The sequence below is a fragment of the Anastrepha obliqua genome, chromosome 5 (assembly GCF_027943255.1).
Source record: "Anastrepha obliqua isolate idAnaObli1 chromosome 5, idAnaObli1_1.0, whole genome shotgun sequence".
In the NCBI taxonomy this organism is placed as follows: domain Eukaryota; kingdom Metazoa; phylum Arthropoda; class Insecta; order Diptera; family Tephritidae; genus Anastrepha; species Anastrepha obliqua.
The window spans coordinates 120,487,514-120,502,808 of NC_072896.1; the positions used below are offsets into that span (position 1 = coordinate 120,487,514).

The 15,295-nt window shown below is 33.5% G+C and overlaps 1 protein-coding gene across 1 annotated transcript in view; it reads left to right on the top strand.

The window, feature by feature from the left end:
• Positions 1-1,171: 1,171 nt before the first annotated feature.
• LOC129246993 (glycogen phosphorylase) overlaps positions 1,172-15,295 on the top strand; it is a 38,212-nt gene continuing 24,088 nt past the window's right edge. Inside the window, exon 1 of the mRNA XM_054885809.1 lies at positions 1,172-1,767. Coding sequence (XP_054741784.1) covers positions 1,525-1,767 — 243 coding nt within the window. The 5' untranslated portion in view covers positions 1,172-1,524. The remainder of the gene's footprint in view (positions 1,768-15,295) is intronic.

Genomic DNA, 15,295 nt, shown 5'->3' on the forward strand with positions numbered 1-15,295 from the left:
CGTATTCGGCTGAACAGTTGATTGTCCAAATCGAATAGCGAAAGTACCAGACCTACGCAAAGCGTAATATCTTTATTCCATTTAACTGATTATTGATACCATTAGGCTTTTGAAAAAAATAGTTGCTGAATAGGGTATATAAATACAAACAACTTGTGTTGAAGATATTCAAACAAAACTCGTTACTTCGTTAGGTGGCAATTAACGAATTTTCAAGGTGGCAGGCTATGCAATTTAAGCGGAAATCAGCTGTTGCGAAACGTCAATAATAAAATTAATAGTACAATCAAATAGTGAAATTTTCACAATTCTACAAATATATCAGTTAAGTATCTATTATAATAACGAGATCGGTCTGAATATCACTATTAGTACACGTTTGTGATTTTGTTCACTATGAAAATTCGCCACTGCAAATACGAAGGAAGTAGCGCGCCTCAGTTGTGAACGCCATCTATTGGCGAGGAGATGTAAACAAAGCTGTGTTTTGGCAATCTCAGTACAACAACATAGCCGCTAGAGTGCGCGCAGCGAACATAGTCCACATGACATTTCCTCACTCAGCTGTGGCCCAAAATACCGCCAATTGTGACAACAAAACGAGAATGTAATCATACACAAATGCTTCTTTCATTTCATATGGAGTAAAATGAGCTGAATCATGATAGTTTGAGCGTACTCCAGCGCTGTGTTTTGTTCTCTTTACCCATGGATTAAAGAATCGAACTGTCAACAGCCAACGCCAACCATATGTTTGTAAACGCTTGCCGTTCGTTTGCGCTTCAAACTGTATACGCATGTATGACCTTCGGACAAGGTGACCGATGAAATGTTTGCTTTGCAAGAGAGTCTTCGAGTCGAGCAACTGAATACCTGTGAGCGGCACATGAAATCACACTGTGGGCGGTTGGGAGAAACTTTTTGCCTAGTTAACATACTGGCTTAAAAGGTTATCATTTGTTATGCGGAAAAGGTTTGTGGTTTTTACCATTGAGGTTTTAATTCACAAGCAACTTTAGTTGCTGCAAGCGCCGCTTATCAGTGGTAAACTTTGTAGATACATAAATCGAAGAGCGTAGATGAAGAGTATAACAACGAAATGGTTGTTAATTAGGCGAGCGTAAATAAGAAAAGAGCTACATAGCTAAAAGCATTTGATATAGCGGAGTGTAGCGGCAAGCAAACGAAACTAATCTTTGAGGGTGAGTGAGTTGTCGCCAAAGAAAACGTTTGCGCTGAGAAGTACTCCAGAGCTCGTAGCAAACGGTTGTCGTTCGTTGTCATCTGTGGTCGTCCAACAAAAATTTATAATCGACGTTGCCTTTCATCTACTGCGGTGCGGTACGGTGTATTGCTGATCTAGGATCAGATTTTTTTCTCGGTTAAGTAATAAATAAAATATATACGAATATTAAAATTAAACTTTAGTGTGCTCTACGGTCATCGTACAAAACATAAATTACAGTATTTTCAAATTAATAAATAAGTGCAGTAGAAAGGAGAAAGCAATTTTCGTAACCAATAATGTCGAAGCCGCAAACAGATGAGGAGCGCCGCAAGCAAATTAGTGTGCGCGGTATTGCCGAGGTCGGCAACGTCACACTGGTCAAAAAGAATTTCAATCGCCACCTTCACTACACGTTGGTGAAGGATCGTAATGTGGCAACATTGCGCGATTACTACTTTGCATTGGCCAACACTGTGCGCGATAATATGGTGGGCAGATGGATACGCACCCAGCAGATGTACTACGAAAAGGACCCAAAAGTAAGTGTTACTAACAAATCGTGGCTATACATATACTACATATACATATATGTATGTGTATGTGTGCATGTAGATAAAAGAAATAGCTAAGCGAGCAAATGGGTCATATGTATGTACATATTAACATTTTTAATGTGCTGAGTATATGTGTATGTATGTATTTACACATGCATGGCTCGCAGCTTCTGTCAGCCCACCAATTGGAGCTGAAAGACAGCAATTATGTGTGGGGGTGCTATTGGAGGTAGTCAACTGGATATAATAGCATTCACAAAGGTTAATTGTGGGGATGTGTGAAATATTAGAAATATAAATGCGGTTGCACTGGTTGCTATGGCGATACTGTTAAGAGATGAGGACTCTACATAGAGGTATATGTATGCAAATATATTCCATACATACATGCATATACATACGTATATACATATGTGATATACGAAATCGTACGCAACTTTTCTTTGCATAATATGCCTCATACTTCAAATTAGCCTTCATACACTTAATTTTTTTGCTTGCATTTGCACGCATACATATATGCAGATATTCATATGCATACATTCGTACCTACATATATCATATATATGTATGTACAAGCGTGCGAACAATTTAAAGCGATGAACATGGAGTCATTGATTTTTTTTATTATTTTTTTGGTTTGATGGAGGTGTACGTACATATATGCATAGATATCTACTAGCAAATCTTTTAAAACCCGAATTCCTTAGGCATGAAATAAGTCTTTCTGATAAGTAATATGCATTTACTCATAATAAATTAAATTGCATTCAGACTTCGATGTGTACGTATGTATGTATGTACCTACATGCACTTGAGAAGGTCAAGTTTGAGATTTCACTACCGTTAAGGATAAATGTAAAAGTAATGACAAAAAAAAAGTAAAGGTCAAATAAAATATAACAAAAAGTAAAGTAAAATTATTAAAAAATACACTGGTAATAAATATCTAAACTAACAATTAAAAATTAAAAGTACAATAATATAAAATGAAATAAATAGTAAAGAATATATTGTAAAATTAAATTAAATTAAAAAAATGGAATACAAATGAAACAAAATAAAAATAATATAAAATAAGTGGTAAATAAGATATTGTAAAATTAAATAAAATAAAAAAATGAGACGAAATAAAAATAGTATAAAATAAAAAATAAATAAATAGTAAATAAAATACTGTAAAATTAAATTAAATTAAAAAATTAACTGAAATATAAATCAAACAAAATAAAAATAGTATCTAATAAAGTAAAATAAAATAAAACAAAATAAAATATCAGTAAAATCATAGTAAATATTTATTAATTTGTTTATTTGTCTCTAAAAATAGCATTAAGTCAGTCAAAAATATGTACAATAATAACGGAATAAAATCAAATGAAGTAAAAAGAAAAATAAAATATTAAATACAACAACACAAAATACAATTAAAAGCCAAAATTCAAATTAAATAAAACGAAATGAAATAAAATAAAATAAAATTGATTAAAATAAAAAGTTTCAAAAATAAAATACTATGAAATAAAAAAAATTGAGAATAAATAAAATCAAATATATTAATATTTCAGAATGTAGAAGAAATCATAACATCTCTCTAAAAATAAAAATAAATCATTTAAAAATGGAGTAATGAAAGGAACAAAATCAAGAAAGTAAAATAAAGTAAAATTATAAAATAAAACGAAACAGACTACAAGTGTAGAAAGTTAAATAAAACAGAGTAAAAATTTAATGAAAAAAATTAAATTAAATTACAACAGATCACAAGAATTTAGGCTAACATATTTTTTTTTAGAGTCCCCATTTATTTTATACATCTTTTCCCATTGACATTAAGTATGTTGTTTAGCAATTTGGTCATAAAGTAAACGTTTAATAAGAAAAAACTAAATTAAATCAAATCAATTCAATTAAAATAAAATAAAATAAAATAAAACATCTAAAACTTGCAAAAAAGCATAAAATATTTAATACAAGTAATTAATAAGAGAAAGTTAAACCCAGTTAGGGTTGCCAGACCTATTGATTTGATTAGGACAATACTGATGTTTCAACTGTAGTACTGGTTGTTTTTATTCTTTAAATAAGTACGCTAATATTATGAATTTACAAAAAATGCACTTAATTGTACTGAATTGAAAAACATTTTTTTTTTGTTTTTTGAAAAAAAATTTTATAGAAAATGTGGAATGACTATGGATGACGCTTTTAAGTAGTAACACATTTACGGAATTTGAAAATAATTCTAATTAAATTTTTCAATACATTTCGCACTTAAAGCAGCAACTGCAAGAATATTTAGTATGATGTTCCTTTGCTGGCGCAAGAAATTAAATCGACTTCTTATTAAAATTGTCGAAAGAGAATTTCAAATAAAATGTATTTCTAATATCGGTTGTTTTTTTAAGACTTCGAGAATAAAAAATGATAATTCTTAACAGAAATATTGTTGAAATGTTTATTTTTTAAATATACCAATTCTACCAGGATCATTTCATGATATTTCTTTTTTTCATATAATATCCGGTATATTTCCACCGCGACTACGAGTTACATGGCCCATTCGATTAGTCCAATTTTTTACTACTTTTTCTAATAAAACTGAATAATAAATCTAAATGAGCGCAATCGGCAAAAATGCGACGCAATCGATGGTAATTTGGCTGAAATTCTTACACCAGCTGTATTTTATAGGCGCGAAGACCAAGATCGTTATGTAGAATTTTCGACGTACCTACTAGACAAAAGGGCAGCAAATTGGGAACGACGACGAGTCGACGTTACGGCGTCTTCTTCAACACTTCGCCTATGAACTTCGCGAATAGATTGTTTTTTTTTTTTTTCAAAGTAAATTTCTGCAGTTGGAAGCGTTGTTCTGGCGTTAAACGATTAATGAGGACTTGCCAAACTTTACTGAACAGAAATGTCCACACAACTTGCCATTCTCAACTGGCTAACCATAGTTATCGATAGCGATAGTTCTCATGCAGCTGAAAAAAGACACGCAATTTAAGCTGCAATGAATTTTACTTACTCGAAGTTCTCAAAAGTGAAAACGCAAGTGATCTTATAGATGTCACAATCTGAGCTACTTCAATTAAAATATAAAACTATTTAACTCTGATTAAAAATATAGTAAGAATTGGATTTAATACTCTATATTAAATTATCAACTTATTATTGACTACTTTTAAAATCCCATTTACTTAGATAAGAAATATTTCAAGTTTTCCAATGCAAAAATCCTTATTGATGCTGTAATACTTTTCGTTTGCTTTCCTTTACAATCTGCTCTTCTAACCTCACATTTTAACGACAGCAATTCAAATTTGTTGCTTATTATAAGCATCTGTATGCATGTATTTTTCTTAACGCAGAAGCTTTCTATTCTCTCTGCCCGTTGTTCATATAAAAAATAAGAAAAATAAGCAAATAGCTAATCAAGTAGATTAGTTCACTCTGTTCTTACATACCAACTATTTTCGAAAACAGTGCGAAGTTCATCCAAATTAGAAAACAAGCACAAAAATATATTAAAGATATGTATGTGTGTATGCGCGTAGAAGAAATGCAACAAATGATCATATGGCATATTTGACTATGCTCTGCGTTTGTATCGACTACCTGCCAGACGTTGTGAAATAAAATGCAGAAACTCGTAGCATTTGTTGCAGTCGGCGTATTGCCAAAATGAATGAAGAAAGAATGAGAGAAACTATGACTAAAATAGGTGCGACGTAGTAAATAGCATCGTACGCAGGGGAGGTCCAAATTCATTTTGAAGTGTTAAGAAAAATGTATTTTACAAATGTGAATACAAAAATTTACATTTCTTTTGGAGCAAAAATGGTGGGGTTTTAAAAATAGGGTCTTAATTATATCTTCCTCCTTTTACCAAGGTAAGAAATATGTTTTACCACCTGCCATGTACTCCTAAACTGAATTGTTTATTGAGAATTTCAGCGGCAGGGGGGGAAGTCCATGTAGAAGCCTCAAAATCGGTAATTTTTTAAACATATTTTTATAGGTGATAAAATAATTATATTATTTTGAAGCTTTAACACAACTTTATTTAACCTTTCGAGAGTACAAAAAAATTTTTTTTAATTTTTTTCCCCCAAAATGGCGGGTCAGGATCATTTCTTGTCGGCTGCCTATGGCGCGAGGTCCCAAACTGCTCTATTTATTACTCTTAATCTACGGATCTGAAACAAAAAAAATTAAATAGGTTTTTTTATAACATATTATCGGAAAGGATGAACCTATAAAATTAAAAAAAAAACAAGTAAAATTAATTATAAAATAAGCCTTTGAAAAAAAGTCAGAATTTAGGGCTAGTTTATTGACATCTTTAACCCCCAAAAAGTAATTTATCAACGCGAAATATCTGAAATTTTAGGTGTATCCTTCCGATAGTAATGTACAGAAAGGCCTCACCAAACTTCAAACAAATCGGTCGATAACTTTTTGAGTTACAACACGAGAAGGTTTTAAAAATACAGTTTCGAGATAAATGCGTTTAAAGTTTGAGGCACAGGAGCGCGCGGGCCGCTCTCTACATAGTTAATGGGCTATATATGTAGAAGTTATAAAATTAGGCATATTCCGCATAAAAATTTCACAGTATATTCTTAAGATACTATACTTTCAAAATATCGAAAAAAGAACGATGTTTTGAAAATTTTACATGGACTTCCCCCCCTTAATTAGTTTTCAGCAAGTCATTTTCACAATTGCTTTCTGAGAGCAAAACCACTTTGAAGAGAACTTCACTTGCCATGCCTTATTGCACTCACAACTCTTTTCGAAAGAATAGCTGTGGCAAATAGTCAAATTTTCTACCAATGAAAAAATATCTCAGCACGAGATTTCATCTGTGATATTTATTTTGTTTTATTTGCTTCTGTTTAGGTTTGCAAGAAAAACGGTTATCAACGAAAAATGTTGTACTCTATTTTTTATAAAAATAACCTCTTGTGAAGAGAAACATTTTGATTCTGATTAAAAATAGGAGTAGTCAACGCATAACATCACACATAAACTTAAAGGAATTAATTCTAAATTATAATAACACAAAATAAGGCTTAAATTATTGCAATTTCTTGGAGTAGCCCTTGTTGATGCCTAAGTATCAGTAGGACTAATTCCTAGGCGCCACCTTTGATGTTTGTCAAGTAGACAATTTAACACGATAGAACAACGCGTTAAAATTATTAAAACTTATTATGAAAATGATCTTTAAGAACAACATATCGCCAAATTCGTGGTATTTTTGGTGAAATTTATCATTCGTATGAGTTGATAATACAAAGGTTGGCTGAAGATTAAAAAAAAGTGGTTCTGTCGAGGATAGAAAAAAGACTGGCAGACCAAAAACTGGGCAAAAAGTTTCGCTGAACAACCTTCATCGAGTCGATTTCTCGACTTTCTCAACGATTTGGTATTCATGAATTGAATGAATTGACGGATTTTACCTGTAGCCGTGCTCATAGTGGGCATTTAGATGATGTAATTTTTCACATATAATTGTTAAGAGCCGTATATTGAAAAAAAAAATAGTGAAACCTGAAAAGGTTTAAATTTTTACATATCTTATTTTAAAACTACATCGACACTCGACTTTTGAAAGGCCCTTTACTTTTCGACGGGAATGACCTTCCATTATTTTCTCACATTCTTCCAGTGCATTCTTCCTACATTCTATTTGCAGGTTTTCTTTGCCTACATCTTCTTTGACATCCCAAAAATGTTCAATGGCATTGAAGTGAGTTGCCTGAGCCGCCAAGCTCTTGAGCTTAATTCCGTTTGAAAGGAACCAAGTTCTTGCCCACTCTCTGGTATGCTTTGAATCGTTATCTCCACATGTGGTAACATGTTTGAATCCATTATCTTCAGGTCCAACTTGGCATCCATGATTTCTTTTATCCCATATACTGGTCCGGTACCGTAGAAGGTGAAGCAGCTCCATACCTCGATTTTCGCACATCCATGCTTTACTGTGCTGGCAATATGTTTAGCGTTAAAAAAGTATTTTTTAGCCTTCGTATGCATTCTTTGGAACCAAATAAAACTAGTTTGATTTTATCGAACCATAAATGGTTCCCCTATTTTTGAATTGGCCAAAGCAGCTGCTCTTCAGCAAATTTTCTTTTGGTCAGCAATTTTTTTTATAGTCTGGATGGTACTATTCTCGGGCTCCTTTCGTAAAGTTTCGCTGCAATAATCTTCTTTGTGCTTATTGACTAGTCCAAATTATGACTTAGCCCTTATCTAATCTTTTTAGAGGCATAAACGGTTTTTCACCGACCAAAGCCAGTACTTTTCTCACCTCTAGCCTCGTAGGTGCTTCTTTACAACTTCTTATTTCGCTTATTGCTGCCCATTTCTTAGTGTTAGCAATCATTTTCGCTGAAGAGCCGAGTAAATCCGTGGATGAAGTTGTAAGTTTTCCCTCCAATAGCCATTTGTTTAATAAATTTTCGTTTTTCTCCAGTACGAGTATAATGTTGAGCGCGACCCATTCTGCGGAAAAAAATCTCACTAATTATGTGTTGTTATTTTTTCCAACAGAGTTGTATGCATGTACGCACTTGTTTACTAAAGGGTTTTTTAATAAGAGGTGTTATTTTGTTATTCAAAGAAAAATGCTATTTTTTAATATAAATGAATGTTTTTTTCATTATAAAGAGGAAGGTATGCCGTTAATAGTGGAAAATAGCATCAGGCAAATGACCACCACGACTACGCTTACACTACACTATCCTTTTTATGAAATTTTCCATAACCGAATTGCAAATTGGCTGACCTATGTCCTCGATAGCCTCACGAATTCCAGCTTTGAGGTCTTGAATCGACCCGGGCTGCTGGCGTAGACCTTCTCTTTCATGTGGCCCCAAAGAAAAAAGTCACAAGGTATCGGTGGCCAATTGTGATCACCTCTTCGAGAGATAACACGGTCCGGAAACTTTTCCCGTACTACGTCAATGGTTTCGTTGTTTGTGTGGCACGTAGCGCCGTCTTGTTGAAAATTAACGTGGTCCAGATCAATACCATCCAATTCCGGCCATAAAAAATCATTAATCATCTCTCGATAGCGCAATCCATTCACCTGTGACACCTGTTATTGGAAAACCCTATATAATTAGCATGCCTGTAATATTTGCCTTTTTTCTGCTGTCTTGAAATCCTCTTTCGAAAATTGTTCCTCCGTAGTCCGTTTTGCTTATTTCGTGTAGGTGTATGTGTGTACTTGTATAGATGAATAAGTAGATGAAATCATTAGTCGCAATTTATAAATTGTGCTTATGTGCATCTGCATACACCCATACATATGCATGCTCTTATGTAGACCATATCTACAGTGACTTACTCTTTGATATATTTTCGCTTTTGGTCATTTTCTAATGTACGTACATATATACATCGACGAATACATATGCAGCATTGTTCAATGGTGCAACAGATTTGTGCCAAGTTCTCAAGGTTCGTTGAGTTTCCAAGAGATATGTTTAGATGTTTTTGCGGTGCATTGTTCGATACAAAATGTAAACAAACGTCTGCTAGAGGGCAGAAAATGTGTGTCGTAAGTTTAATTGTGCTTTACCCCATGCATCTGCTTTCACATGTGCGAATTTTTAATTATACACCTATTTGTGTTAAATGCCGAGTTGTACATACATAGAGTACTCAAATACATACATTTACATGCATACACATATTTACATACGTACATAGATAGGTTCGTAAATCTTTAGTTTGGACCCACCCACAAGAGGGCGTGTCAATTTTAGTTTTAGTTCACTTCATGGGGAAGAAAGGAAAGGGGATGCATCGTAGCAGGTCGAGTACTTTGCAACTCTAATGAATTGGAATTTATGTTAAAGACCCTATTAATTTTTTGATCGTAATATTGGGCAAATATGTGGCAATCGCCTTAAATGAAACATCCCAATAGTTTCTATTCTGTAGTCAAGCCCTGGCTGCTTCAGAGTTTACTTAGATTCGCAAAAGACGCAAAGATTCACAAAGAAACGTAAAGGTCTAGCTCCATCTGGTAACACTAAAGGCCAATAGGTCTATCTGATGGCTTTCAGCCAGCCAGATCAGCCTAATCTAACCTAAGCTCTGGTGTTAGCATGCTAATAAAAGGTGGCACGAAATTAATCACCCAATGGGAATATTTATATTTTTTGCAAATACTTGACACTTATGAAGTAGACAGCTGCAGTGTACAAACAGATAAGCATTGAACGCGTAAAGGTTTTACCTTTTTACGTTTCTATCACTCAAAATCATATCTTTCATTAGTAAAAACGTATTTTTAACACACTTTTATTAGGACGGGTTGTATGTATGTATGTATGTATGTATGTATGTATGTATGTATGTAACGGAATCTTTGAGCTTAATTTTCACTGGCTTCTAAACATCTGATCGACTTGAAATTTTGCACACCTATCAAGGACCGATGACAATGCAATAATTTGATAAAAATTTTCCATTATCCTTATTGGAATTACCAGGATTAATATTTTCTTTTTTTACCTGTGGGCAAAAAGTAAGGTGAATTTGGTTGTAAAATGAAAAATCGTCATTTATTCTTGTAAATCAATTTCATCCCCTTCAAAATAATGCCCTCTCGATGAAATACACTTATGCCAACGAGTTTTCCAATCCCCGAAACATGCCAAATAGTCCATTTCCGGTAGTGGTCTCTTGAGTTTTGGGAATAGCCAGAAGTCACACGGAGCCAAATCAGGCGAATACGGTGGTTGCGGAACGATATGCGTGGAATTTTTGGCGAAATAGTCACGAAGAACGAGTGCAGTGTGAGACATGTGAGATAAATTTTCCATTATCCTTATTAGGATTGCCAGGATTAATATTTTATTTTTTTAACACACTTTTATTAGCTCGGGTTGTATGTATGAATGACTGTAACGGAATCTTTGAGCTTAATTTTCACTGGCTTCTAAAAATCTGATCGACTCGGAACACACAACATAGATGACTAGATGGGAAACTCTTTTTCTCGTAAGAGCGCTGAAAAATGTGCATTTTTTATAACATTTGCCAATATTGGTAGAAACATGAATTGGGTATTTTTTTAAACAAAAATTGGGAATTTTTAGTTTCCACACCACCATTGAGGTTAGTATTTAGTGTGCGGTTGTGTAATAGTATATTACTCGTAAACACCTACATATACTAAAAATAAAATATAGTTAAAAAAAAAACTAAAAACCACGCTTTTATTGCTAATCGAACTAAAAAGTAGAAAATAAAATATAGCTTAAAAAAACTAAAAAACACGCTTTTATTGCTAATCGAACTAAAAAGTAGAAAATAAATTTTAATGACAAAGGGACCTATAATGAAGTAATAGCAAATCGAAGGATCAGTCATAGTCAACTACCTCAGAACAGAATTATAACAAAAATTAAGATACAAATAGAGTAATTCAAATTAGAGTTAAAAGCGTGGGATGCATTTTGCTTCACTTTCATAACCCTCTGTACATAGGTAGTTGCCAATAGAATGATTGTAATATTTACTATATCAAGCATCCCACGCTTTTAACTCTAATTTGAATTACTCTATTTGTATCTTAATTTTTGTTATAATTCTGTTTGCTTTTAACTCTAATTTGAATTACTCTATTTGTATCTTAATTTTTGTTATAATTCTGTTCTGAGGTAGTTGACTATAACTGATCCTTCGATTTGCTATTACTTCATTATAGGTCCCTTTGTCATTAAAATTTATTTTCTACTTTTTAGTTCGATTAGCAATAAAAGCGTGTTTTTTAGTTTTTCTAAGCTATATTTTTTTGTTTTTATTAGTAAAAAAGTCAATCCAAAGGAAAATTGGATATAAGTGATTTGGAAGTCTACTCCAAATTTTGATTTCGATAAGGTTGTGACGTAAACTACTTGAATCGATCGTTCATATTTCTTGTTCTGAAATTCTCCGACCAATAAGCTCAGCCAACGCCGATAGTCTTAGCTACTAGTGCCTTTCTTAATGGAATACAATTATTTATAATTATATTTTTAATCAATAAAATAAATAAGCTCAGCCTCTTCGCGTCAAATTGCCTGCTACATCATGAATCGTTGCCTCAGAACACTGAAAATCTTCTTTTATTGCGCATGCGAGTCAAGTTTAGCACTGTAAGTTCCATCTCATAGAAATTATCGAAACTTAGGTATATATTAGTTTTGGGGAAAAGAAGTCCATTATTTTTTCGGTAAATGGCTGTAGGGATCGATATCTCGTAAAGTATCGATCAAACAATTTGAATTTTATGCTCGTTGTCAAGGTGATATTTCATACTAAAAAAATTATTTTGCTGTTTTTTGTTTGCTCCATTCAGTTGTGAGTTACAGGGTGTTAACAATGGAAGTCAACAAAAAGAAAACTCGGTACATTTTACAGTTATTTTTGATAAAGGCGAAAATGCAAGCCAGGCCGCTGAAATTGTGAATGGTGTTTATGGCGCCGGTACTGTAATAGCTAATGCAATTTTGGTTTTGCCGATTCCGTTCAGGCATTTTTGATGCTAAAGAAAATGTTGATACTGCCGAAAATGTGGAGAACGTCGATAAAATTACAGAAATAATCGAAGTTAACCGGCATATTAGTAGTCATAGCATCGCCCAGGAGCTAAAGATCGGCCATAAAACACTTTTAAACCACTTGCGCAAAAATTTGACGTAAAAATAATGGATTTCTTTTTCCCCAAACTAATATTTCGGTATACTTATAAGCGCTTTCTATTAGTTATGGAATACGGTTTCCTCAACTGGTTTGCCAAGTCTCTGTTTACGGCTTCTTACTACATTACAATCCGGATACAGTGAACCAATTCGTGCAAGGCCTTTACACTCAACCAAGATTGTTCACATACAATTAAGAATTTAAAGAAAATTTAAGTTAATTTACTCATTAAATACACGGAGGACTCAGAGTGTCCTTTGGACTCCTCGCCATTCAATTTCTAAACTCGTAGCTGTGTTTACCGGTCACTAGACGATTGGCACACACGCGAAAATGCTAGGGTTACCATTTAACCCCCATTGCAAAAGCTGTGGGGACCTTTCAGGGAAGGAGATTATAGAGCACTTTCTCTATAAATGTCCGGGTGTGGCAGCTAGACGATTAAGGTCACTGCGTGCTCTTTAATTCGACAGCATGGAACAGTGCGCCAACCTAATTCCCATCAATCTTCTTCATTACATCAACAGCTCCTGCTGGCTGCCTGGCTGTCGATATCTACTTGTTGTAGGTCTCTTAATGGTATCAAAACGGCGCACACTGGGGATTTAGCGGAAGAAAGTCAAATTTGCAACATACCACCTACGCAATGTTTAATGGTATTTCTAAATTCCAGAATAGAACCAACAATAAAATCAAAAAGCATTACTAAACTCCGACTTACAGTTTTTTTTTTATAGATATGTCAAAAGTATAATTTTTTTATAGTATTGAACTGACTAAGAAAAAACTTCAAAGCCCAAGGTGGTTTTTTTCCTTTTGCTTGAGCCGACTTCCAATTTTTTATTTTTCATTTAGGGTATGATATTTTTATATATTTTAGCCGGAAGAACAAAGGATGTGAAGCATTTGATTATCTATTTATAATTAGTTTTACGAAAAAAAAAAATCATATTCCTTCATATTCTTGGATCTGCAAGTTGAGCTACATTTAACTACGGTCAGAAACTAGTATCAACGTGTTGTTTAATAGCGTCTATTTCAGTTTTAATCAATTGCAGGTGCCACCAGGCGCCACTGATTATTTTTTGGCAATGATAATAACTAAACGCTTTCTAGTGTGTGCATAATGATAACGAAACACTTTTAATTTTGTTTTGGCATTTTAAGGGTAATTCAGAATTATGAACTTACATGTATCCTGTGCGTAAATATTTGCTGGCTTATATAAATAAAAAAAAAAATTAAAATTTATGAATTTTAAAAAACATTGTTTTTTAAAATTTTTTTTAAAAATAGTTTTTAAACATGTTCTTTTCATACACAAATATATACAACTTCGTTAGTAGTAAAAATGTAAATATTTTTTGGGATGTATACTTTTTTCCGCATCTCTGTACAAAAATCCCCAGTGTGCGGCGCTTTAGTGCTACATGAAGAGTGCCAAACTGGCACTTCAACCATTTCACCTACCTACCTAATTACCTATCTACCTACCTACTCATTAAATAAATAATTTTTATTTTAAATTTAATATTTGTAATATACAATATTTGATTCAAACATTTTTATTTTTTTTCTCTCCAAAAGTATTTTCCTTTATGGCTCTTCCTCACAGCTGAATCTTTAAACTTTGCGAAGAACAGGTAGATATTATCAAGAGAGTTCCTATTTTCTTCAGCCCACTCAATAGGCTGTAATAACTTCTGATACCGTTTTAACATGCTTTGCGTTCAATTCTTAATGTTTGTTCACTATAATCAATAGAAAAAAGAAATTATGTGTTCCTCCTTAGATTACTCACTGAAAAAAATTTCAGTCGATCGCGAAGTTCATTCAATCCCGACTGCACGAAATGCTTAAGCGTTTCTAAAAATCTGAATTGTTTTTGGGTTCGGGGTATAACTAGATGATATTGGTTATTCGGAGAAATTGTGTTTTAACCTTTTGCGGTTGTATGCCACTCTCATTAAGAAAAAGTTTTTTCTAATAGCGGTCGCCCCTCGACAGGCAATGGCAAACCTCCGAGTGTATTTCTGCCATGAAAACGCTTCTCATAAAAAATACCTGCCGTTCGGAGTCGGCTTGAAACTGTAGGCCCCTCTATTTGTGGAACAACCTTAAGACGCACACCACAAAATAGGAGGATGAGCGCGGCCAAACACCCAAAGAGGGTGTACACGCCAATTATATATATATATATATATAAGGTTAATGATACATGACAAATAAATAATTAAAGCAATAAAAATTTACCAAATTTTTCATACTTTATTTCATTTTTAAAAAGCTACTTGAATACTTGCACTTTTGCCACCCTGTGTTTATATTTTCCTTGGGGGCCCGCACGTAATTTCGCATTCCACTAAAAGGAAAGTCAACGTATTCAATGTTCCTGAAAAGCGAAAGTGGTTTATGTATGTAGTTGTCTATGTGTACACATTGAATTTCAAGCGTGTGGCAAATACAGCTGCGACTATCTAATTAGAAATAATGCCGGACAAAATTAGAAATGAATGATTTACCACTAACTAAACGCCGTTAAAGGCAGTTGTTTAGCTTTGCTCTGCAGGCGTAATAAGTGTAAACGTCTAATTTTCCAGGCTTAAATCTGTAGCAGTAACTGCCTAGGTCACCTAAGGCAGAAATTTAGTTCTATAGGCTATTTTATTCTACAAAGAAAATTCTCTGTTCACTTAAGATGAATACAGTTATAGATATCTAAATAAATATAGGTAGCACATCCTCTATTAGGTATTTGGCTAAGCTGATGTTCTACACATAGAGGTACCTACAT